Source organism: Cyprinus carpio, chromosome B18 (assembly GCF_018340385.1).
Source record: "Cyprinus carpio isolate SPL01 chromosome B18, ASM1834038v1, whole genome shotgun sequence".
In the NCBI taxonomy this organism is placed as follows: Eukaryota; Metazoa; Chordata; class Actinopteri; order Cypriniformes; family Cyprinidae; genus Cyprinus; species Cyprinus carpio.
In genome coordinates this window covers 19,441,578-19,466,999 of record NC_056614.1, presented here as the reverse complement: position 1 = coordinate 19,466,999, position 25,422 = coordinate 19,441,578, and the positions used below count along the sequence as shown (strand labels likewise).

Here is a 25,422-nt window from a genome sequence, read left to right as displayed (position 1 = left end):
TTGCTCAATACTTCAACCCCCAATACTTTAATCATCGCTCATAAAAAAAAAAAGAAAAAAAAAAGACAAATGTCATGAGATGCAACAAAACCAAATTTTATTTTATTTATTGAAAAGCAAACCTTACCATTCTGAAGGCAAACTGAAACAATTAAATCTACATATTTCAGACAGCACACATACATACTGTAAACTAGAGGGAACACCAATAATCACATAATTCCCTTCAAGTCAAAAAAAAAACAAAAAAAACCTACATTCAAGCAGGCACTTCTTTTTATATATATATATATATATACAAAAAAATATCTTAGTTATAAGATATAAGCTGTTTAACAAAAATGAAATGAACACGTTTCAAGTGAAGCTTAAACAAATGTTTTATGCAGTCCTTAACAATACTGTATCACTCCCCTGCGTGTAAAGCTTTGGCGAATTGCTGTAATGACTCGCCTTCACTCGTTGTATCGAGCCAGTTTGAGGCGAGGGATGATGTTCATGGATTGCAGTTCTTGGAAGAGCAGTTTGCAGGCATATGGAATTCGTAGAGACGACACATGGCACGAAGACTTGCAGTAATGACACCTGCAATAAACAGAAAAATCTCACTAATAAATCCCTTTGATGCACTTATGACTACATTATTATTGATACTGAAATAACATTTAAATAAAATAAAAAAAATCACTACAGTAATGGATTATACTGACCATCCTGAATATCCCAGCAAGCCACATTGGTCACACACGTCCACCTCAAAAGCATCACTGGAGATCATCAGTCGCTCAAGCAGCAGCATACTGGCTCCATAGCCAATGAGACAGTCTCGTTCCATCTCTCCCAGACGGAGACCACCATCCCTAGAACGACCCTCTGTGGGCTGCCTGCATTACAATAACATAAAAAAATGCACTTATTCATTAAAATTTAATTTGATTTTAATTACAATAAAAATAAAAAGCCAGAATAATGAACAATGTATTACCCTAATGAATAAATATTACATATCAAATTTCAGAGAACACATATATTTGCATTTCTTGCCTGGTGAGTACTGCTCTCGGACCACGTGCTCTGGCATGCATTTTATCCAGCACCATGTGCTTCAGTTTCTGATAATAGACTGGACCGAAGTAGATGTAGGCTTCCAGAGGTTCCCTAAGAGCCAATTACAAAAAAAAAAAATATATATATAAAATAAATACCTTTTTTTACAGTAATCTGCAATAGAGAAGAAAACTTATAAACCGTAAAACGTAACTGTTCATTTCAAAATTATTAACATCAATATTAAATTAAGCATGGTAACGCTTTCCAATAAGGTTCCATTAGTAAACATGAGTTAATGCATTAACCAACATTAACTATAATATATAATATATTAATATATTTGTTGTGGTGTTTATTCATCCTTTTGTTAATGTTAGTTAATAAAAATACAACAGTTTTTTGTTGGTTCTTGTTAGATTAGGTCCATTTTATAATGTTCACAGATACAACTTTTGATTTAATTATGTATAAGTAAATTTTTAAATTAAAATTAAGATTAATCCAGGTGTAAGAAGTATTTTTCATTGTTAGTTTGCTTTATCTAAAGTAGTTAACTAATGTGTTAACATGAACCTTATTGTAAAGTGTAATCTGAAGCATTAATAACCCAACTGTGCAGCAAAGTTGTACTGCTGAAATATAAATGTGTCTATGAACAAAAGGGATGCTAAAGAACAGTTTTTACCCTGTGATGCCCGAGGTGACATAATCCTTGCCCTGGTAATTGTATCCATAGCGAATAAGATCCTCACACACGTCCTTCACTTTACTGCCACCGAAGGCAGTGCCGTAGTGAAAACGTCCATCCAGCACCCCTGCTTTACCAGCCAATAGCTCAATCAGCTTCCCAACCTGAAGTAAAACAAAGCTTTATTCATTTGATTGCTTGCTTTCTAAGATTGATGCACATTCTAAACATTAATGTGATACAAGCTCAATTGCTCCTTGAAGGCAGCTGATAACTTTTCCCCCACGCAGCAGTGTAGATGGCCCAGTTTTCCCTTCCTAACACTGCAGCTGGTGAATGTGAGTGTGACATCATGTTGAGGTCGCGCACCGCTGCACGACAGTAGCCTTTACTGAGGTCACTCACAGAAAGAGCCGGAAGATCTTTGACCCCTCTCTGTCACTGAGAGGAATCTTTTCCTCAGTTCAAACAATTTCCTAGATGATGGCCTGCTGTGTGCACTCAAACACAGAGTTCAACATTAGAAAGTGTGGGGGAATTAAGAATTAAGTGTGCAGAACTTTAAGGCTTAATATAATTTAAACGGATGAGTTATAAAAAAAATTCAGCTCCCTCACAGTTGTCATGAAGGGCAAAATTAGATATATAGACAAAAATAATTTTTTAAACCAGGCTGTAAACATGTTTTTTTTTCTGCTGTAAAGTTGGGCATTTTAACATGGGGAGTCTATGGGACTGACTCCCTTTTGCACCCAGCCTCAAGCGGCCAGTCCATGAATTAGTTTTAGTCACTTCCTTGTTGGCTTCCCGAGAGCGAGCGGGAGGTTGCCGCTCAGTGTATGTATGTATGTATGTATGTTTGTATTTGTATGTGTGTGTGTGTGTGTGTGTGTGTGTGTATATATATATATATATATATATATATATATATATATATATATATATATATATATATATATATATATATATATATATAAATAAAACAAGGAATTAATACTTGTATTCAGCAAGGATGCAATAAATTTAACAAAAGTGACCAGCAAGGACATTTACAATGCTACACAAGATTTCCATTTCCAATAAATGACATTCTTCTGAACATTCTATTCATCTTGAACACCAAATCAGCATATTAGAATGATTTTGAAGAATCATTCCACTAAAGACTAGAGTAATGGCTGCTGAAAATTCAGCTTTTCCATCACAGCTTTATCAGATTTGTATGAAATAAACGCATTCTTGGTGAGCATAAGAGAAACAAAAATACAAAAAACTCAAACTTATGAATGGTAGTGTGCATAATGAGACCATTCAGAAAACACACACTAAAATCTGAGCCAGAAGTATTTGATTTAAAAAAATCTCCTGCCAAAGCAATATGTATTTACTGCAAAATAGCCAGCTTTAGTACTTTATCCTGCTTATTTCACGGCTAATTAACACACAAATATCTTTAAATCTTGATTTTCATTAGTTGCCTGGGTATTCTATAAAGTATTCTAGAAAGCTATGTAATAAGGCATCTGAATTAAATCCTGAAATATTCAAAGCATATTTTAAATTCTGAAGTTTAATATTAATTATGAATCTTATTTAACGGTTTGTTTAAAGGTGCTGTATGTAGGATCGACACCAAGTGGTTGAACTAGGCATTGCATTCCAAATTCAGAATATTGGAGAGGGTTTTTTTTCACCTGGCCCCTCCTCCCCAGACTTCATGCACAGGCAGGTTGCCAGATTGACAAAACCAACACTTTTGTTTGCCAGCTTCTATGACTGAAATTATATATACAGTGTTTCCCGCCAACTGGCAACCCGGGGTGCCGAAATACAATTGGGTAAACCGGCAGTGGGCGGGTTTCACAAACTAAAACAGAGACCGACATTCCGGCCCAGTACGCACATTTTCAAAGGAGAATAACTGACTGTAGCATTGTTTTTCAGATAAACAAATTTGTTAACTTAGCATGTTTCTTAAATATCTGCAAACATATTATGGTATTTTTATGCTCCAGTAGAGTCAAAAACTTAGATACAGCACCTTTAAATTATTTACATAAAACCACAAAAGTGTAATCTCTGGAACAGGTACATTCATTCAAATATAAACATCATATAATTTTATGATGGGAAAGGACGTACAGTCATTCTGGAGGGATAACCATGAGGGTTCATGATGATGTCAGGGCAGATTCCCGAGTCACAGAAGGGCATGTCCTCTTGAGGAACGATCAATCCACACACACCTGTTACAGAAAAAATATCCCATATTACTAAAGCTATGTCAAAGACATCCCTATATTCAAATCTGCAAGAAATGTAAACTCTACCCTGTCAGAGCTGACCTTTCTCGTAAAACTTAATTGATTTTTGAGTGATTTCAGTCACAAACAGATGCCTGATGAGAAAGTGTGAGGTCTGTGTAACTTTCATCTAGTCCAAAGGCCTACAAAGCAGACGTATTCAGGTCTGCTGAAGTGGAACCATTGGAAATTCAGACTGCAGGACAGAGTGAAAGTGGTCCAAAGCAGTCAGTGAGAGTGTAAATGTTTACAGAGGAGCTCCTCACTCTTCCCGCAGCCAGAGCAAACACATTATTGGGCCATTTGCAAGTGATAAAAGAAAGAAGAACAGGGGCAGGAAGTGAGGAGAGGTGCTAAGCTGGACAGTGAGAAGGGGATTATACACCCATAGTTTCCCCTTTACCATAGAGCACACAAAGAACTAAGGAGAGCGATAAATCCATAAGCCAAAAAAAAAAAAGAAGAAAATTCTGGACTCTTGAGAAGAACTTAGGTAGTCAAAATTATATATCTAAAAAATTTACACACACACAAACACACTTATATCGGCTTTTCATACTAGAAATATACTAGGATCAGGATTATTATATATCAATATTTAAAAATATATTTTTATATAAATATAATTTTACACAGATTTAATTAGATAACTCAATATTTTGGTTAAATGTTTAATGTAAGACCAAAATAAGTACCTAAAGCAATGCAACAATGAATCCGCAAAAAATAGATAATGTAATTAGAAAACAAAATCTATTATAGATGTCACTTCACAGTAGTGAATGTTCCTTTTGCTCTATTAACAAAAAAATTAATAAAAAATCTAATTAGTTAAACAACAACAACATCAGTAGTTTACTTGATTATGCCACCCAAACTGTAAGTTACACTACTGTACAAGTGTTTGGAGTTGGTTGATTTTTTTCTTTATGCTCACCTAGGCTGCAATTAATTAATGATCTGATCTGATCAAGAATTGTGCTGCTTATTTAATTTTTTTTTTTTTTGGAAACCGTGATAATTCTTTTAAGGATTCTTTGATGAATAGAAAGTTGTTCTAAATAACAGCATTTAAATTTTTTTTGCAACCAGGTAAATCTCTTCACTGTCACTTTTGATTAATTTAATGCGTCCTTGCTGATTTTATCTTCCAAACTTTTCAACTGTAGTAGAATTTGCATATTTTAATACAGAACAAATACTCAAATAACATTAAGTTAAAGGGGTCATATGATGCGATTTCAATTTTTCCTCTCTCTTTGGAGTGTTATAAGCTCTTGGTGCATAAAGAAGGCCTTTAAAGCTGCAAAGACTAAAGTCTCAAATCCAAAGAGATATTCTTTATAAAAGTTAAGCGTCAACCACACCCCACTAAAATGGTTCATTCTATCATGCCCCCACGTCTACGTCACAATGTGGGAAGATTTTCATAACGCCGCCTAAATGTTCACGCAAAGAAAGGCGGCATAACTTTTATTCTCGCTGTAGTATTGTTGTTGCCGTGCCACCATGTTGTGGAAATGCTGTGTTTCATTGTGAAAGCGAAACTACTTAGTTTGGTCTTCCAAAAGAGGACGGTATTCGCTTCGTCATGCCTAGAGCTGATCCGTGCTGGTTGCTGAGGAAATACATCATCTTTGCACTGTGAATCGCCGGATCAGCCTTCACTGTGGACAAAGCGGGGTCCAGCCCAGGGTCGGCACATGTGGTTCCCCGCAGGCCGCGCTGTTCTCAAGCCAGCCTCCGCTCACTCAAGCCCACCATATGTGACGCTGTGTTTTGTTGTTGTGAGAAAGCGAAACTACTTTGTTTGGCCTTCCAAAAGAGGACACGACTAGAAATCAGTGGTTAAGTTGTATTGACAACACTGCTCCAGAACAGTTCGACCCAAATATTCAATAATTTGCCACTGATGATTCAAACGTCAGTTTTGAGCAATGTAGAGTAGCGCTTGCTGTTTGTAATTTCTCCAATCACAAATGCAGACATGGTTTTATGTTTATGTGGCGCGATGCAACACAACACAATGTATAAAAAGACAGTATAAGTCATTATAATCAGTAATTATGTCCCCACTGGATGCTACAAATGCTTTGTTTGTAATCGGTTTTATCTCATCGTGCCAGGAGATGGCATCACAGTATGGTGAGGGGCGTAATATTTCCGTAACACAATTCACATAATAGCCCAACAACAATACAACACATAGCTTTCCAAACAAACCACACAAAAAAACAAAGAATGATGGGTTTTGTAAAAATCGACGTGTTTCAGAAAGGCAGGGCATACAGGAGAAACAATAATGTACAGTATGTGGAAAATAATGTGTTTTTTTAACCTTAAACATTTCATTACACCAAATACACAAAATAATGTTCTTTTTAGCAACATCATATGACCCCTTTAAGAAAATAATTGTTAATCTAATAAATCTAGGCAATAAATCAATTATCAAAACAGCTGTTAGTAGCAGCCCTAGCAGGTAAAAGGATTTCCTGCTGCAAGAACACAGAAAGCGAGCAAGAGCACAACAGAAGCAGAGAGGTAAGCAAGAGCGGTTCCCATAGCACACATCCTCTGTGTTGTTTGTTTTGTGTGAGAGTGAATGATAAAAGAGGCATGAAATCAGCAAAGAAAAGCAGGACAGCAGTAAGAGTCCATGGTCCTCCATCACCAGCTACACAGCCCCACTGTGGCGGCTCGCACAATGGACCCTGCCAAGACAGCTGTGTGAGTATCAGAGTGTGTGTGTGTGTGTGTGCGCTTCGGTGTGTGTTTGGGTCACCGGTAAATAATTAACCTATCGTTCTCCGGTGACCGGATCTTATGAGGGTGGTAGAGGCTGGTCAGAATGGGGGCGCAGGATGAGGGAGGGGTTTAAAATGAGCAAGACAAAATTCCGTGAAACTTTCTGAAAGCCAATGGCTCCAAACCACGGTGGGACGTCTTTAATGGGCTTTCTTTTGCCCCAAAGGTAGCCAAATCTCTTTCTTTGAAGTACAGCGTTCTCTCAAACAAATTTTCCAACAAAAAAAGCACCTGAAGTGCCCGTTTAGTGTGCACACTGGCAATGCATTAATTAACCCACCACAAACACTGCAAAGGAATATAGAAACGTAAATTTATTCCCACTGAATGTTATTGTGTGGTTGGCAGCGCAGTCACGCACCTCTGGAAAACAGCTCAACTTCTCCAAGTGGGACCGTTCAATAAAAGCCCGCCTCTAAACGCACAAAAGACATTCAAGAGAACGGCACTATCCTTCACAACAACAATTAGCTGCCCTGTGTTATCCTGGTCCACCGACACTTGCCTGCTCCTTTAAATACCAAAAGCTCCTTTAAAAAGAGCAGTAAATAGCATCTCGGGCGGTTTGCGGCTAACCCCTCCCTGACCCCTCCTCACTGTCACGTCCCGTGATGAGTGCCAGTGGACGACCTCTGCTAATGAAATGAGTGAATTATGCATGGCGCCAGTAAACGCTCTGATTAAAACATCATACTGACCAGCTCTCTCAGCAGAGGTGCTCAGAAACAATGGGGGCTGTAAACACTTTCCCAGGACTGCGCTGCTGTAATAAATTTGCATAGTCTGGCATGGGACAAAAAGCTAATTAATTGAAAAACGGTAGGCGGAAAAAAAGTTGAAGAGAATGGGAGGGCCAGATGAGACTATATAACTTGGGCGTTGAAAATAAAAGGGACATCAAGTTTAGTAACATCTCTCCCCACTCGTTAATGAGACGGGTTTATTGTGTTCATTTTGGCACGGTGCTGGAATTTGGTTTCATATGTTGGTATCTACTAAAGCAGAGGAAAAGATGCCAGTTTGGAAAAGGCAGGAAGGATGTTATGGCACCTTTCTGTCCATGTCGACTGCTGAACTTGTCTCCGATCTCTGGTCTACGTGTTTGCCTAAGCAGGATCTTGATCAAGAAGGCATCCTCAGCATTGGAGGAGATCATCACCTTCTCAATGTAGGAGTCTGTCGCTCCTTTGTACCTACAGAATGAAGAAAGTAGGCATTTTGGTTGCTATTGCCGAAAAAACAACAACTTTGTACCTACATAATGAAGAAAGTAGGCATTTTGGTTGCTATTGCGGAAAACAACAACAACTTTCTACCTACAGAATGAAGTAGGCATTTTTGTTGCTATTATGCAAAAAAAAAAAAAAAAAAAGAGAAAAATGTATGCATTTTGGTTGCTACTGGGCAAATAAAACAACTTCTTTGTACCTACAGAACGACATATGCATTTTGTTTGCTATTGGGCAAAACAAAAAAACAACTTTGTACCTATAGAAAGAAGAAAGTGGGTATTTGTGTGGCTTTTAGAAAATTTACTTAATTATCTCAAATAAAACAGCTGGAATATTGCACAGTGGGATTCTAATTTCATTTCATCAGACAAATGGTTTCTTACGTGACTGGCACGTCTCTGTATTGTGGTTGGCCTGGCTGGGCACTGCCCTCCAGTGGCGTTTGGGTGATGGTGGGCATTGACTTATTCACCAGCACCTGCTTGTTTTCAACCCTCTCACCTGTAAGGGATGTGACATATAAAACATCATTACATATCCTTAAATCAATATAGTCTACATTATTCGGCTGAAATGTGGTTCTCTCTAAGAGTCTTACCAGGCGAGCAGATGCCATCAGCATCCAGGATGCTGTGTCTCCAAATGGGCTTGCGTGTTTCCGCATCCAGCATTGGACCCATCACTTTGTCGAAGGTCTGGTTAGTGTACCGCCTTAAGGTGCACTTAGCGTTCTTGTACACTAGACATCTACCAAAGCCTAATACAAGACAACGAACAAAAGAGAACACAATGGAAATCTACATTATTTTTCAGATTTCATTCTCAATTTCATTTGGAAAGTTAATATAGTCACTTCAGAATGCTACTTATCGATAACTAAATGAATCTAAGCATTCAGCATTAGTTATTTAGCTCTTACCTCTGTCAAGAGAGGCCTTGTTGAGCACCAGGGCATCTTCTATATCATAGCCACTGTAGCTCATTACAGCCACAGTAGCATTCTGGCCTGCGGGCAGCTTCTCAAAGTCAATCAGCTCGATGGTCTTCGTCTTCACCATAGGCCTCTGTGGGTACGCTAGCAGGTACATCAGGGTGTCTATTCGGTTCCTCTGGTTATAGCCAATAGTACCTGATCAAAATCAGTGATGAAATGAGGCATCACTTAAAAGGGTCGAACAAGATGCAAAATACTGCCTTGGTGTATAAATTAATAATTTTTATATAATATTATTTATTTTGGGCTTTTTGCCACTTTTCTGGTTAATAAATGTCATAATATATTATGAGTGTTTAAAGGGATAGTTTACACTCACCCTCATGTTGTTCCAAACCAGTAAGACCTTCGTTGATATTTGGAACACAAATTAAGATATTTTTGATGAAAATGGAGAGCTTTCTGACCCTGTATAGACAACAACGCAACTGACACGTTTAAGGCCCAGAAAGGTAGTAAGTACATTATTAAAATAGTCCATGTGACATCAGTAGTTCAATTGTAATGTTATGAAGCTACAAGAATACTTATTGTGCACAAAGGACAATAATTTTATTTAACAATTTCTTATCTTCTGTGTCAGTCTTTGATGCACGTTCACGACAGCACCATGGTACACTCATAAACGCACAACCATGACTGACACAAAAGAGAAAAAAATAGTTGAAAAAAATTCTTTTTTTTTCTTTGCACACAAAAAGTACTCTTGTAGTTTCATAAAATTATGGTTGAACCACTGATGTCACATGGACTAATTTCAGGATGTCTGTACTACCTTTCTGGGCCTTAAAGGGATAGTTAAAGGGATAAAAAATGAAAATTTGATGTTTATCTGCTTACCCCCAGGACATCTAAGATGTAGGTGATTTTGTTTCTTCAGTAGAACACTAATTATGATTTTTTAATGTCAGCTGTTGCAGTCTCTCAGTCTACAATGCTTGTTTATGGTCACAGAATCTATGAGAAAAAAAAAAAACATGCACAGAAAAATCCAAATTAAACCCTGCGGCTCGTGACGATACATTGATGTGTAAAGACAAAACGATCGGTCTGTGCAAGAAACTGAATGTCTGAACTGTTAGAACTCTTGTGAACATAGCTGGCGGTAATGCACTTATAAGTCTGCGATCCGCCATAAAGCAAGAAGAAGATGATGATGCAGGCTGCTGTGAAGCGTGTTCACAAGAGTTCTAACAGTTTGGACATTGTGTGAATCAGAGGTAAAAAAAAAAATAAAATAAAAAAAAAAATTAACACAACACTATACAAATACTGTTCAGTTTCTTGGACAGGCCAAACGTTTTGAGTCTTTACCCATCAATGTATCGTCACGATCCAAATTGTATTTATCTGTGCATTCTTTTCACTCTCTCTCATATATCCTATAAACACTGCCACCAATGACAAGCATTGTAGACTGAGAGACTGCAACAGCTGAAGTTCAAAAATTATAATTTGTGTTCTACTGAAGAAACAAAGTCACCTACATCTTGGATGCCCTGGGGGTAAGCAGATAAACATCAATTTTTTTTTATTTTTGGGTGAACTATCCCTTTAAATGTATCTGTTGTGTTGCTGTCTATACAGGGTCAGAAAGCTCACAGATTTCATCAAAAATATTTTAATTTCTGTTTGAAGGTCTTACGGGTTTGGAATGACATGAGGTTGAGTAATTAAAGAATTAAATTTTTTTGGTGAACTATCCCTTCAACAACACTACTCTGACCAACATAACGTAGCAACATTGGGTGAACCAATAAAAAAACAGTTTACCCAAAATTGAACACTGTCATTTGTTCTCCCCTCATGTCGTTCCTATCTGACTTACTTTCTTCTGCAAAATACAAAAGAATATATTTTGAAGAACACGAGGAATCAACCAATGTTGGACCCCACTGACTTCGATTTTATGAACATATAGATTATATGGAAAAAAAGACTTCTTAATTTCTTAAAATATCTTTTATGTTCCACAAAATAAAGAAAATCATACAGGTTTCGAACAACATGGAGGTGAATAAATAATAATAATTTTACAATTTTTTCAGAACTATCCCTTTAACAATAAATAATGTATTACAATGAACTAATAACGAACAATACTTTAAAATTTTAGGCTATTGTTAATGCAAATATCCATTTAAGATATCCATTTTATCTATTTTTTAAATGTTCATTGTTAATATATGTACTAATGCATTAACTAATGTTAATTTGTACAGCTTAAAATGCTAATATCTACTAATACTAAAATATTTTTAACATTATCCAAGACTAATAAATATTGCAAAACCATTGTACATTATTTCATGATAGCTACTGTATTATCAAATGTGAACATACAGAACTTCACTGTTGCCAGAAAGGCCTTTACAATTACCACTAAGGTTTTCTTAACTTGCTGCAACACAATTCAATGCTTTTCAAACTATATGAAACAGTTAATGCACATCTGATCACGTTTAACCGACTGTCTGAGGGATGTTGATGGGGGGGGGGGGGTGATGATGTTAAAGTATAATAGCCACCATCCCTTGAGGCCTTGACATTTGTCAGATGCTATTACTCTACAATCAGGGTACAAGCACACAGTGTGTGATAAAAGGGATGGGGACACACAACTGGATTTGCACATGTATGGGGCTGTCCGTCCAGAAAAAAGAAGACAAGGCCTAGGATATTGGGCCAAATATAGTCACAGTCTCAGTGGTTTTGTAATGGGGGTGGTGGCCAGGAGAGGTTTAAGTAGTTTTGGTAACCAGGGCAGCAGAGTGTGTGTGCTCTCTTTCCCTCTTGTGCAGCTGAGCACACTAACCCTGCTCTGCACACTGAGCTCAGGACACAATGAATGCCTAATGACACTCAGAGACACTGGCAGGGAAAGGTCTCCACACACACACACACACTCACAAAAGCGGGACTACGCAAGCAGGCGATGTTTGATGTCCACATACATACAGAATGTGGTGTGCGTGTCAAAGGTTTTGAATGCCAGTGTGAAAGTGAGTGTGTCTGTGAGTGAATAGGAGTGTGTGTTTGGAAGTGGACGCTTGGAGATGGAGACTGCAGTAGTCTTACCCATAGCCTGCTTGCCCATAGCACACTGGTAGGTGTTTCTGGGGGACTGGTTATGATGAGGGTAAGGAATCAAACCAGCGCAGACCCCCAGCAGCGTGAACGGTTCAATCTCCAAATGGGTCGTGTCCCTGAATAAAACACACATTGCTCAGCAAGCACGTATATTCAGAAGAACCTCTTTTTTTTTTTTTTTTTTTTAATAAGAAATCTATATTTGGGTCTTAATGGATGCCATATATAGTGGCTCTAAGGAGTATTTGAACTGTTTGGATATGAAGGTGTCCAAAAGTTATGTTAGAAAGGCACCAATATTATTTGTGGCCAATATTGATAATAAATCAATAATTATTATGTCTAATAATTATTAGTTATGGCTGATAATAAAACTCTTAACTATGTTCCTAAAAATAAATTACAATTTTCTGGCCAGTGCTAATAATAACCAAATAATTATTATCATGATACTGCTGTTAATAAAACTCTTTAATATTTTTCTGAAAAAATAAATATAAAACTATAAAAATAAAATAATTTAAAATTAAAAAAGTGAATTTAGGCATCACAGCTTTATAATGTACAATATGAAAAACCCAGACTCGTATTGGGATTTGATCATTTACATTTAACAGCATTAATAATTTAATTATTAGCATTTTTAGTTAAAGATTTAAGAGAATAATAGATAATGATAAAGGTAATCTAAATATAGGAATAAAAATATGGGAATGCATGTTATTAAATTTCCAGTATCAAGAGATACATCAATTAAAATCAAGCTACATATTAAACATTTTAATACAAAATATATATTTTTAAAAAGATATACCATTATTAAAATTCTGCAAAGTTGATATAATGAATATGGTACAGATATATTAAGCTTCCCTACCGAGTCGTTACATTAGACAACAAAAGACGCAAGCCCTGCGTCCCAATGTGCATACTATCCAACCTATCAACAATAAACAATATTAAAAAATACTAATAACACATAAATGACTCACTCATTAAGACTGCTGCCACCTGCTGGCAAAGGTAACATTTACTTTTTATATTATACTTTTTTTTTTTTTTTTTTTTTTAACTAAACACTTTTCAAATCTGTTTTCTATTGCAATGATAATGGTTTAAGTGTCCAAATACTTTAAGGGCCTGAAGGGCCTGAATTATGTGGCTTAGAAGTACTCACTTGGAGATCATATGCTCATATAAAGCAATGTTACAGTCATTTTCTTCATTTACATCCAAATACTCCACCAGACTCTCATGAAGGAAGTCCTCAAACGTTCTACAGGGGAAAGTGGGTGGTAAGAACACAATGAAAAGGCACGCATAAGACAGTCTAAAATCTACATTCTGAACTTTCCATTCAAATGTAATTTCCAAATATTGATTGGCTTCAAACGCACCTGTAGCCCTGAGACAATTCCTCAATGTGTTTGTTCTTCACAGTTGGCTGTCCATTCTTTACAATGATGTAGGGTCTGCCAGGAGCACACAGAATGCAATTCAAATGTCTGCGCAATATAAGGCAACTAACAACATCGGGTACTGGTTTTAAAAGAGTTTATATTCCAAAAGGATTTTAATTTTGTGACATAAAAAAATCTCTGTAGTACCTGCACAAACGGCCCCCATCAGAAGAAATATACACGCAGCGGTCGGTCAAATTGGTTGAAATGGATACAAACTCGTTTATAAAACCTGCTCTACGCATGAGTCTGAAGGTGTAGACCAACTTCTGATGCTCTCTGATCACTCCAAGAATGTTACCTAGAAAGGAACACATTAAAATATTTTTTCTGATCATATTTTCTTTTATATATTTTAATAAGTACAGGTCAGAGTATGTATTTTGTTAAATTTTTACATAATTATATCGGTTATGCTGAATGACAACTGAAAATTATATATATGTATTTTTTTTTTGGAGCCTAGGTATATTCATGGACAAAAAAAATTATGGAAAAAAGGCTCTACCATAAACTAATTAAGATTTACATGTGTAAATGTGCGACAGCAGTTTATGCACTTTCAAAGAAAAAGTTTTGGCTTGTTTGAGCAATATAAGAGGCCCACTATGGTGCCACCCAGATGCATACACAGCCTCAATGTTGTTGTAGGCAAGCATGTTTGTGGATTAACTTGGGAGGGATTGTATTTATTTATGCACTGACACCTGCTGTGTTTGCTAATTAATTAGCCGCAGTGGCAGCCTGTGTAATTTGTAACTTATCAGCGCTGTGAAAAACATATACATGAATTAATTAGTGGGGTGAGTTTTCTGTGACATGACATTAAAAGGTAATCAATGGCACACCCTTTTGTAGTTGTGGAACGACAGAAGTTCATTTGAATATTATTCAAATGCCTGTAGCCCGTCTATGTGCTTGAAAAATAAAAAGGGGAAGAATGTGCTGTTTAGCTTTTGTTCTGCCTGTGTGAGCAGATACCGTTGAGGAAGACGAGGAAGACAGTGGGGTAGGACAACTCCTCTCCACACAGAAGGTTGACGTCCTCCACTCCCAGGTTGAAGGCCAGCTTGACGATGGGGCCGTCCTCCATGTCAGTAGTGATGTGGGTCATCAGAGCCAGATTTTTAACCAGACCACAAGCCTAGACAACAATCACACAGCTGTGAGAATCTAAATGACTTTAATAAACACAATAAATCAGTGGTAAACCACTATGGGTTTTCCAGTGGCTATTGCTGCTCTTTTCCATGAAAGAAAAAAATAAAATAAAATGTAAGGGGTATAATTGAGTGCACTTTCTTTGCATGGAAAGAAGTAGTGTGCCTATACTTCAAAATTTCACTTAAAGGAATACTCCACCTCAAAATGAAAATTTTGTCATTAATCACTTACCCCCATGTCATTCCAAACCCGTAAAAGCTTCGTCCGTCTTCGGAACACAATTTAAGGTATTTTGGATGAAATCAGGGAGGCTTCTGTATCATCCGCGCCACAAGGATGTGCTGTTTTCTTTCAAATCAAAGTTAAATACATGTAGAAATAGCGCATCCTTGTGGCGCAGCTGATACAGAAGAGCATACGCAGCATACGGTGATATGGAGAGACACAGAAGAGACTGTTGACAAAGGAATTGTTGAATAAAGTCGTTATTTTTTTCTTCGCTTACAAAAAGTATTCTTAACGCTTCATAACATTAAGGTTGAACCACTGATGGCAGATGGACTATTCTGACAATGTCTTTCATACTTTTCTGGACCTTGCCAGTGTAACTTACTTGGCAGTCTATGGCAGTCACAAGCCTCCCGGTTTTCATCCAAAATATCCTAAATTGTGTTCCAAAGACGAACGTAGCTTTTACGGGTTTGGAACGACATGGGTGTAAAGTGATTAATGACAAAATTTACATTTTGGGGTGGAGTATCCCTTTAAGCATTTACTGATGATGCAGACAAAATGATGGTGTTCTCTAAATGAGGGACACTGACCTCTCCTTCAGGTGTGTCTGAGGGGCACAGCATGCCCCACTGGGAGGGCTGGAGGGAGCGAGGACCGCTAACTTTCCTGGTTTTCTCAAACTGAGAGGAGATCCTGGTCATCATGCCCAGGGCTGAGATGAAGGAGAGGCGGGAGAGAACCTGAGTCACACCCTGCCTGTCCATCTTAAACCTCTTTAGGGACCAGTTCCCCTAAGAAAAAAGAAGAAAAAAAAAGGACATTACATTTAGTAATTTACAAGCAGTCTTTTTTTTTTTATTGTTAACTAAATCTTGAATGAAATGAAAAAAATTAAAAATTAAACCTATTTGAAAAAACATTTTTGGTAACTGAAACAAAGCTGAATAAAAAATATAAGATGCAAAACTTAAGCTTAACAACAACAAACATATAAAAAATTAGAAAATCTGCCTAAGCGATTAAATGAAAGTTTAATTACTAAAAGAACTAAAACAAAAATAAATTAAAGCTGTATAGAAACATAAAAAGACTAATAAAATTTCAAAACACTATAAAATTACTAAAACACAAACTAAAATGAAAACTTAAAATATAAAAACAAAGCTAACTCAAAATATAATATAAACTACAATAGTCTATAAATACTAATAAAATAACACTGTGCTGCAAATCTTGAATTACATAGACTAACAGTCAAAATTTTAGTCTGAATTTGCTTCATGATCTTTAAACTTTTAATGAATTTTTGTAAGGGTTTTTTTTATTCTTTTTTTTGTTTTTTAACAATTGCAGTGAAGTGGATAGTTGAACGAACATGGAAACTTCAGCAATACTGTTTAAAAAGCATCCCAGGTGGACACTTCCTGATTTGTCTTGCCCTGTGAACCAGTTACAGATTGACCGCTGAGTGTCTGGACTCACAGTAGAGATGGCGTTAACCATGCCGTTAGTGATCTGGTCCTGTCTCATGTGCTTCACCACATCAAACTGAGCTGCTCTCTGTTTAGGGATGATCTGGTCAGCGATCTTCTTCAGCTCAGAGTTGAACTTCTTAAACAGATCCTCAAACAGCAGAGACAGGAGTTAAGGAACACAGAAACAAAGTGTGATTCACTAAAATGGGTACAAAACTCAGTCTAACTTAAACAAAACTAGTGCATTATCTAGCAAACACAACACATCGTCATATATTCACAATCCAGTCATTAACAACAGTAATTATCACATCAACAGAAAAGAGAAGAAGAAAAAGGACAGCCAACAGATGACTTCATCTCCAGTCTATTGAATCACGAGCGCCGTCTTTTCCAGATAACTTGTTTTTATTAACTTTATCTGGCTTTAGCCCTCCCTCTCTCCATCTTCTTATCCCAGATTTAATAAACAGGTGTTTCCACGTTCTGATGAATTTGACCTGGCCTCTCACTCTCAGATTTTCTTCAATAGAAGCCCCTCCCCTTCTGCGCCACATTTGCATACGCAAAAATAAACATCCTCACCGAAAATTGATAATGAAATTAAGCTTCCGCAGCCCAGCCAGGCCAATTAGTTGAATGTCAGGGAATTGTAAATGAGGAGAAAAGAGATTGGAGGTGTTGGAAAGAGTGCATGAGCGTGTAAAGCCCCACTGAAAGGGTTCCTGTCACTCACTAACTCTGCATCGCTGACACACTATCGTAAGCAAGCGCATACACACATAAAGACCCCACCTCAGTGCAGGCGGGGGGAAATTAAAGGACTTAAGACAGCGGTAATTACATTATCACAGTCGGGCTGGTGGATTAGCTCAATCGCTCCAGTCAAGGCGGCTATTCTTTTGTCATAGTCGGGCTAAATTATAATAAAGAGGAGAAATCCCTGAGTTTGGCTGGGCTGCAGTCGGGCGTTGCTGCCACATATCTCGCCCACAACAAAAGCGGGCCGGCTGGGAATGGAGGGAAAGGCAGAAGCATGGGGGTGTGGATGAAACAAAGCACTGGGAAAATAATGACGGTATTATAATGACAAGCAGAGTAGAAAAAAAAGGGAAGGTGAGGGATTGGGCGCTAGCCAAGCCTGTATCTGCTGGTTTTGGCTTCTGATCAGTTTCATAAGAGGCCAACAGTGTGTCTAATGAGAGAAAAAGAGATCAGTTGTGTTAGACAAGAGCACAAAAAATGTCGGTGCGCACAAGCGAGACGGCACCCACGTCCAGGATGTAATATGAAATCTGCCGTACAGGAGCGACAATCTCAAAAGAGATCCTAACAAACATTATGCGCACTAATCTTTATTTCAGCTCCCAAATACATGGGTGGATAAAAACAGATAAATAAACACTAGCATTATCATAATTAATGGCCTGAGGTTGGAGGGGCTGCCAGTCATTCTTAATCGAATTAGAGGGGGTATGAATGGAAAAGACAGACAGAGATGGATGGAGGAGAGCGATGGATGGATGGATGGAAAGTGGATCTACACATTGTACTTTCTTCTAAAGTGATATTTCATGAGCCTTATATTCATCTGTGTGGAAGCCAAGCAGTTAGAAACATTAGGCACAAAAAAGGCAGCTGAGGTTTGAGCAGAATGCGACACTGAGCAACACATTTTTAATTTTTACTGATAGTAATGAAAGGTGCAAGATATTTTTCAGACCAGATTCAAACCTACTTCTCTCATATGAACAACAGAGCTCAATAAACCAACCAAACGCCATTTCTGAACCCATCAACATTTTGAAGAGCAGGGTTGCAGAAAAAACACCATTTGGGGTTTTTAAAAGAAGGCTCTTTTGTTCACCAAGGCTGCATTTATTTATTCTGCCTTTTTTTTTTAAGTTATAGTAACAACAGTAATATTGGGAAACATTATTATAATTTAAAATAATGGTTTTATTATTATCAATGTTGAAAGCAGTTGCACTTCTTATTATTTTTATGGAAACCATGATACATTTTTTTCAGGACACATAGAAAGTTAAAAAATAAAAGTTTTCTTTTAACAAAAAAATATTACTAACCCTAAACATTTAAATTTAACTGTATTAAACTGCTATAGAACTGAGTACTTTATGCATGTGTCGCTGTAGTTGTATTGGAGAAAACTAATAATTTATGTATAATAATGAATGATTATGTGCAGATTTACATTTAGTCATTTATCCAAAGTGACTTACAAGCGAGGACGATGGAAGCAATCAAAATCAACAAAAGAGCAATATGCAAGTGCTATGACAAGTCTCTAAGAACCAGATACCTGGCCAGCCAACTCCAGACGTTTGTTTCCATAGTAATCACGATCGTCCACTTTGTTGTCCCCTTGAGCGAGAATCACTCTACACACCATCACAGCAAGATAGATACACTTAGCTCGAAAGTTAAACTCTTTAACCTGGGAGACACAAGCACATGACGGGTCCAACAAACTACTTATACTCTGATTTAACTGCATATCAAGTAATAAAAACAATTAAAGGAAGACTGAAGGCATTGACAAAATTATTCAGGATGTGGGGATAACGGGCACTTTAAGTTCATTTTAAAATGTCATACAGGTAAAATGGGTGAGGATAGTAGAAGCTAACAGCTCTCTGGTCTCTTCCATCTTGGTTTTCTTAGGGCCGCCCCACATACTCTGACACCTCACTTTATTACCAATGTATTTTAGTGCCTGAAAGGAAACAAAGTACACACAGACGAGTCATTAAGATGCAATTAACAATTTTCTTTTACAAATATTTTCACTAGTGTTTCACTATTCTAGTGTGTTATGAAGATTTAAGTTATAAACAATGAAAAGCATAATGTTTTAGAGCCTCAATTAATAAGATTAAACGCATCAAATCAAAGCGTTTAATCTGGAGTGACCGAGCTGGTGCAGGGTTCACTGGCTCACTAAAGGGGTACCAGAGAACTGGACCCCTCCATTCTCTGCAGACACATGCATATACACACACACCTGAGCCTGCAACTTGTTCTACACTAGAGGTCAAAGGTCACACAGACTAGGCTTCTCCTTTAGACCACCCACTAGCCATGGAACGATGCGCGATTGACAAGTACCACTCAAAAGTTATGCTAAACTATGCTAAACTCTTGTGAGAAATGCATTAGCTGCTATGATTTATTATAATGTCACAACTCCCTGGACAAGTCAAAATATTGCAATCTTGTACAGTACCTAAAATTGTTATATGCATGCATGCATACACACACATACACACACACACACACATACATACATACATACACTGCCGTTGAAAAGTTTTTGATAACAAAAAAAAAATGTTTTTAAATAAATAGACTCTATATATATTATAAAAAAAACAAAAAAAAAAAAATGTAATATTGTGAGATTTTTCAATTTCTAATATTAGTTTTCTGTTTTAATATACTTTGAAATATAATTTATTTCTGTGATCAAAGCTAAGTGTTCAGCATAATTACTCCAGTCTTCAGTGTCACATGATCCTCCAGAAATCATTCTAATATGCTGATTTATTATCAATGTTGAAACAGTTGTGCTGCTTCCTGTTTTTTTTTTTTTTTTTTTTTGAAAACTGCGATACTTTTTTCTGGATTCTTTTATGAATAAAAAGAAAAAAAGAACAGCATTTATTTAAAATTAAAATCTTTTCTAACAATATGAGTCTTTACTAACACTTTATCAATTTAACACATCCTTGCTGAATAAACGTATTCACTACTTTAAAAAAAAAAAAAAAAAAAAAAAAGGAATGCCTCCAAACTTTTGAACGGTAGTGTATATCGTAACACAAGATTTCCATTTTAAATAAATGCTGTTTTTTTTCTTTTACATATATTTATAAAAGAATCCAGAAAAGTATCACAGGTTCCAAAAAACATGAAGCAGCACAACTTTTTCCAACACTAATAATAAATCAGCATATTAGAATGATTTCTGAAGGATCATGTGACTGAAGACTGGAGTAATGATGCTGAAAATTCAGCTTTGCATCACAGGAATACATTATATTTTAAAGTATATTAAAATAGAAACTGCTATTTTAAATTGCAATAACATTTTACAAAATAACAGGGTCTTTTCTGTATTTTTGATCAAATCAAATTGATTTGATTTAAATACAGCCTTGACGACAAGAAACTTCGGTAAATATTAAAAATCTTACTGATCCCAAATTTTGAATGGTAGTATATATATAAAATTATAATAAAAATATAAAATGTACTAATTATAATTTACTTTTAAATTTCAATGTTGCTGCTCAATATTTCATGAAAATATTTTTTGTAATACTTTTTTTCATGATCCTATTCAAAAGAACAGCATTTATTTAAAATAGAAATCTTTTGTAAAATTATAATTGTATTTACTGTCTCTTTTGATGTTTAATGCATCCTTGCTGAATAAAAGTATGCATTTCAAGAAAAAAAAAAATAAATTTTACTGACCCCAAAACTTTCAAACAGTAAGAAATATGCATATATTACAGGAAATTTAGCAGTAAATAAAAATAAAAATTTTATGTTCAAATACAATAAGCAAGGCTGCCCTTGGCAGTCATAAATCCTTCATTTCAATCTAGCTTCAAACTCCTGACCGATTCTCAGTCCTAATAACACCTCTTATCTAATTGAGGTCTGCTCTGGTCAATTGGTGCACACATGTCGGCTCATTAACAGACCTTTGATGAGGCCCACACAATGTCACGACCACGTAAACAGGCATTCACATCCGCTCAGACACAGGTTGCTAGGATGCAGATATGGTCCTTGCTGACCCATTGTTGAGTCTTGCAATGAATAATACATCTCAGATTCAACAAACTGTGCCTCAGCATTTGATAATACACCTCAAAAGTAGGATACCTGGTTTTTAAAAGCTTTAAAGTTTTCAGCATCATTCAGTGGTCATGCAGTCGAATGCATTTGGTAATACTTCTAATAATATTTAGCATTACATTGTTGTTTTGTATGTGTTATGCATTTACTGGCAATGCAAACTACTCTTTTTAATGATGGCAGAGATCTTGTCAGAGGTACCTGAGTTTGGGTGAATATTTGGGCCTTCTGACATTCCTCCAAACTGGGACCGAATGCAGCCATGACATGTTCCTCCGTGCCAATCATCTGAACTATCTCCTGATCGCTCTCCACTCCCATGGCCTGATGGATGACAGAGAGATATTCAAGAAAAATAAGAAACACAATGTACAGACTTGTATATTTACAGCAAAGAGATTGCATTTAACAAAACAAAACAAAAAACAGAGCATATGGAACACTGCTCTAATGCAAAGGTGAATACGGTGCCACTGGCCTCAATGACATTTATTTATGCTAATAGGGGACTGTGGGAACAGGACTGGGTGGATCACAGTGCTTAAAGGTCTCCACCGTTTGGAACAGCTGCTGTGTCGCAAGGAAATCCTGGTGGAATGTGCCGTGGATGGACAACTGCAAAGCAAACAAGCTCGATGGCTGATTTACTCCTCACCCTGTCCCTAACCAATCAGATCCATATGTTTAGAGAGAGCCTGGGATGAAGGTATTAGGAAAAACATCTATTATAGTGCGACCAGGTTCTCTGATCTGAGCTCTAATTAAATGTTTCAACTATCAGGTGATATTTAACACTGTGTCAAAGAACAGAAGAAACATCATTAAAAATACATAGAAAGGAAGAGGAAATACAATAACCTAGTTAAAAAAAATCCAATATTATCAAATGCTTTAGAAAAGACCTTAAAAAAAAAAAAACTTGGTCATTTCATGACAAATGTATCATATCAATGACACATTTCAATAGATGTTTAGAATATCATAATGGCAAATAATAGTAAAATATCAGAGTATAACATCACCACTGAATTCTCTCTGACATATTAAACAGATGCTAATGGATCAATGTAGAAACTTTCATTCTACATTATGAATAGTCACAGCTAAACAGTAATAGTTAAATATCATTACAATTTATATACAAATATTTTTTAAGTAACTTATTCCTGTTAAACTCAGCAGTCATTAATCCAGTCTACAGTGTCACATGACCCTTCAGAAATAATTCTAATATGCTGATTTGCTGCTCAAGAAACGTTTCATGTTGTCAAGATTGCAAAAGGTTGTGCTGCTTAATATTTATGTTGAAAATGTGATCCATTTTTTCTTTGATTAATAGAACAAACAGAATTTATTTGAAATAGAAATCTTTTGTAACATTATAAATGTCTTTACTGTTATTTTTGATTAATTTAACACACCCTTGTTGAAAAAAGTATGCATTCCTTTAAAAAAATAAACCACCCCAATTTTAATGGCACTGAAACAATAGTATTTAGCAATACTTTTACATTTGTCTATTTTCAGTCAGGTTGCACTGTATTCTTTGTCAATGTGCACCATCTGCTGGCTGGATACAGTATATGTGGCCTCACAGCTATAAACTGCACTGTGCAATGACCTAAACCATGAGAAGTGCAAAAGTAGTTAGTACACAGTTTTCTTCGTCAACTTACCTGACATAGATACAGAACCATCATGCTCTTAATCACCATTTCTAACCACATTCTCACCTTAAAGATAATAGCAATCGGTGCATCTTCAGAGAGGGTGTTGTGCTTCAGGTAAAAGCGTCCCTGTTTCACAATCATGTTGGTTCTGCTCTTTTTCTCATGAGTAGAGCTACAAATCAGAGATAATTGACAGATATATGAGCACACACAATTTTAAATAAAGCTTATTAATATTACTTAAACAGAAGAGCAAATTCCAGCACCTGGTGACCGAGGCTCCCACAGCACCTTTGCGATCTTGCTCCACGATGATGCGGTTCTTGGATAACTGTTCCTGAATGAGAATGACCTTTTCTTGCCCTTTCACAATGAAATAACCACCTGCACACAGACAAATCCTGTATCATGCTTGTGCGCCATGACCTGCTCCCACACATATGAGCTTCAGATAGGATTATCTGCATCAAACTATGGCATACAAACGATCAAATATCACCGAGATAGTCTGAGGAGTCCTATGATTATCTACCTGGATCCAGAGGACATTCATTAAGCTTGGAGAACTCCATCGGCGTCTTTCCTGTTAATACACAGTTGGAGCTTCGCAGCATTATTGGCATCCTATTTAAAAAAAAAAAGTGCATTTAAAATTGCACATATCAAGAGGTGTTATATATATATATTATATTAAGCTTTTAGCCCACACATAGGTACCTTCCGATTGGGAGAGCATTGCGAATAATTCTCTGGCTGCCTCGGGTGTACTCTATGTCCACAGTGATGGGGGCTGAATAGGTCATATCTCTCAGACGACACTAGTGTTTTAAAAAGCATAATCATCATAAGCAAATACTGACGTCTTGATCTTTTTTTTTTATTCAAAAAGCTTTTAATTTAGCTTTAAATGAGAAGATTCTTTAGGCCACAGATTAAGATGTTACCTCATGTGGTGACACTGGTCTGGTTACATTAAAGCTTTCTTCTACATCAGGCATGCCAACATAGATATTGAGATATCTAGAGACAGATGAGGTGTAACAAGCAGTGACGTTATTGATAACTCAAACTATTAAAAAAAAGAATTCTGTAATTGAAGTAAAGCTAATATGTATAAGAATATATATAAGAATCTAAGTACTGAAATTAATTTAACCACTATCAATAAAACATTAATAAATGATATAAACGTATATAAAAAAAACTAACTAAAGATGTACAAATATGTCTAATTCAACAATATCCTTACTTCAAATACCACATTGGGTCAGCATCACTTGTGATCTTCTCGTTTGCCTTCATGATCTTTTTTATCTGGAGAGATTAGTAGACAATATCAATATCAAATTGTTATGGTGGTACAAAATAAAAGTAACCAATAATCTCATGTCAAAAAAACCACATCTGACAATAAATGTATTGCATTTACAAATTATGAAGAGGACTCTGTGATTGGGACCATCCTTAAATAAGTCAACAAACCTCAACATTGATGAAGTAATTGAAGGAATCGATGTGCTGCTTAACTAAGCCTTTAACCTAAATAAATACAGAAAAATAACGACATGAATATGACATTAGAGGCTGTAAATTTAATATCATTTAACACAATTCTCGCTGGATGTTAAGAATACATGATATGCATAAGAATATAGCATGTATAGACAGCTGACAAATAAAATGAACATCACTTTCCAATTCAACATCAAAAAATTGTTAAAAATGTTTTTTTTCCATCAACGTTTGTTTTTATAACCAAACAAGTTATTATTTTTTGCAGTTCACTTAAATATTGCTGTGGTGTGACAAATTAAGTCCAAGTATGCAGTTCCTCACTTAATATGACATTATACAGTTGCTTGAATAATAATTATACATGCAAAAAATTTGTTTAATATAGTTTTTAACTATTTATTTTTTAAAACAGCACAATCTCGCTGTTGTCAGTACAGATCAACTATCCATGTGATTTTCATGATGACGTTGGCAACTTGATTTTACCTTCAAAAAGGCTGGAAGCAGCTTCCACTTTTCCTGCAATACAAAAGAGGATAGGGGACTTTCATAACTAACAAGCTAACAAATATAAGAACGTTTGCTATTTTAATAGCGCATTATGACATTGCACTCGTGCGTCTATTCACTCACCTCCACAGTGTCGACGGGAGCAGCGAGCTGCTGGGGAGTCATTTCCCCAAACTCCTCCTGCAGCATTTCTCTTATTATTTGTGATGGCAATAAACAGCAAAATAAATACGAATAATAGCTTATAATTTAGGAAACCATCACACACGCCGTAGCCAGGTGAAAAACACTCTGAACGGAAGTTTGAGCTACACGTGAAAGTGTGAGGTGTAACATCAA

The 25,422-nt window shown here is 36.3% G+C and overlaps 1 protein-coding gene across 1 annotated transcript; it reads right to left on the bottom strand.

Moving 5' to 3' along the window:
* Positions 1 to 75: 75 nt before the first annotated feature.
* Positions 76 to 25,422, bottom strand: LOC109109093 (DNA-directed RNA polymerase III subunit RPC2-like). The gene is given in 28 exon segments (XM_042744242.1): positions 76 to 585; positions 711 to 884; positions 1,045 to 1,158; positions 1,736 to 1,902; positions 3,881 to 3,984; positions 7,900 to 8,042; positions 8,465 to 8,582; positions 8,680 to 8,838; positions 9,001 to 9,210; positions 12,154 to 12,281; positions 13,343 to 13,441; positions 13,563 to 13,637; positions 13,773 to 13,926; positions 14,607 to 14,769; positions 15,614 to 15,814; positions 16,506 to 16,667; positions 18,822 to 18,956; positions 19,086 to 19,235; positions 21,590 to 21,712; positions 23,122 to 23,230; positions 23,325 to 23,442; positions 23,591 to 23,682; positions 23,776 to 23,876; positions 24,003 to 24,078; positions 24,308 to 24,372; positions 24,541 to 24,597; positions 25,060 to 25,092; positions 25,207 to 25,422. Coding segments are annotated over 28 exon segments (3,426 nt in total). The 5' UTR covers positions 25,273 to 25,422; the 3' UTR covers positions 76 to 455.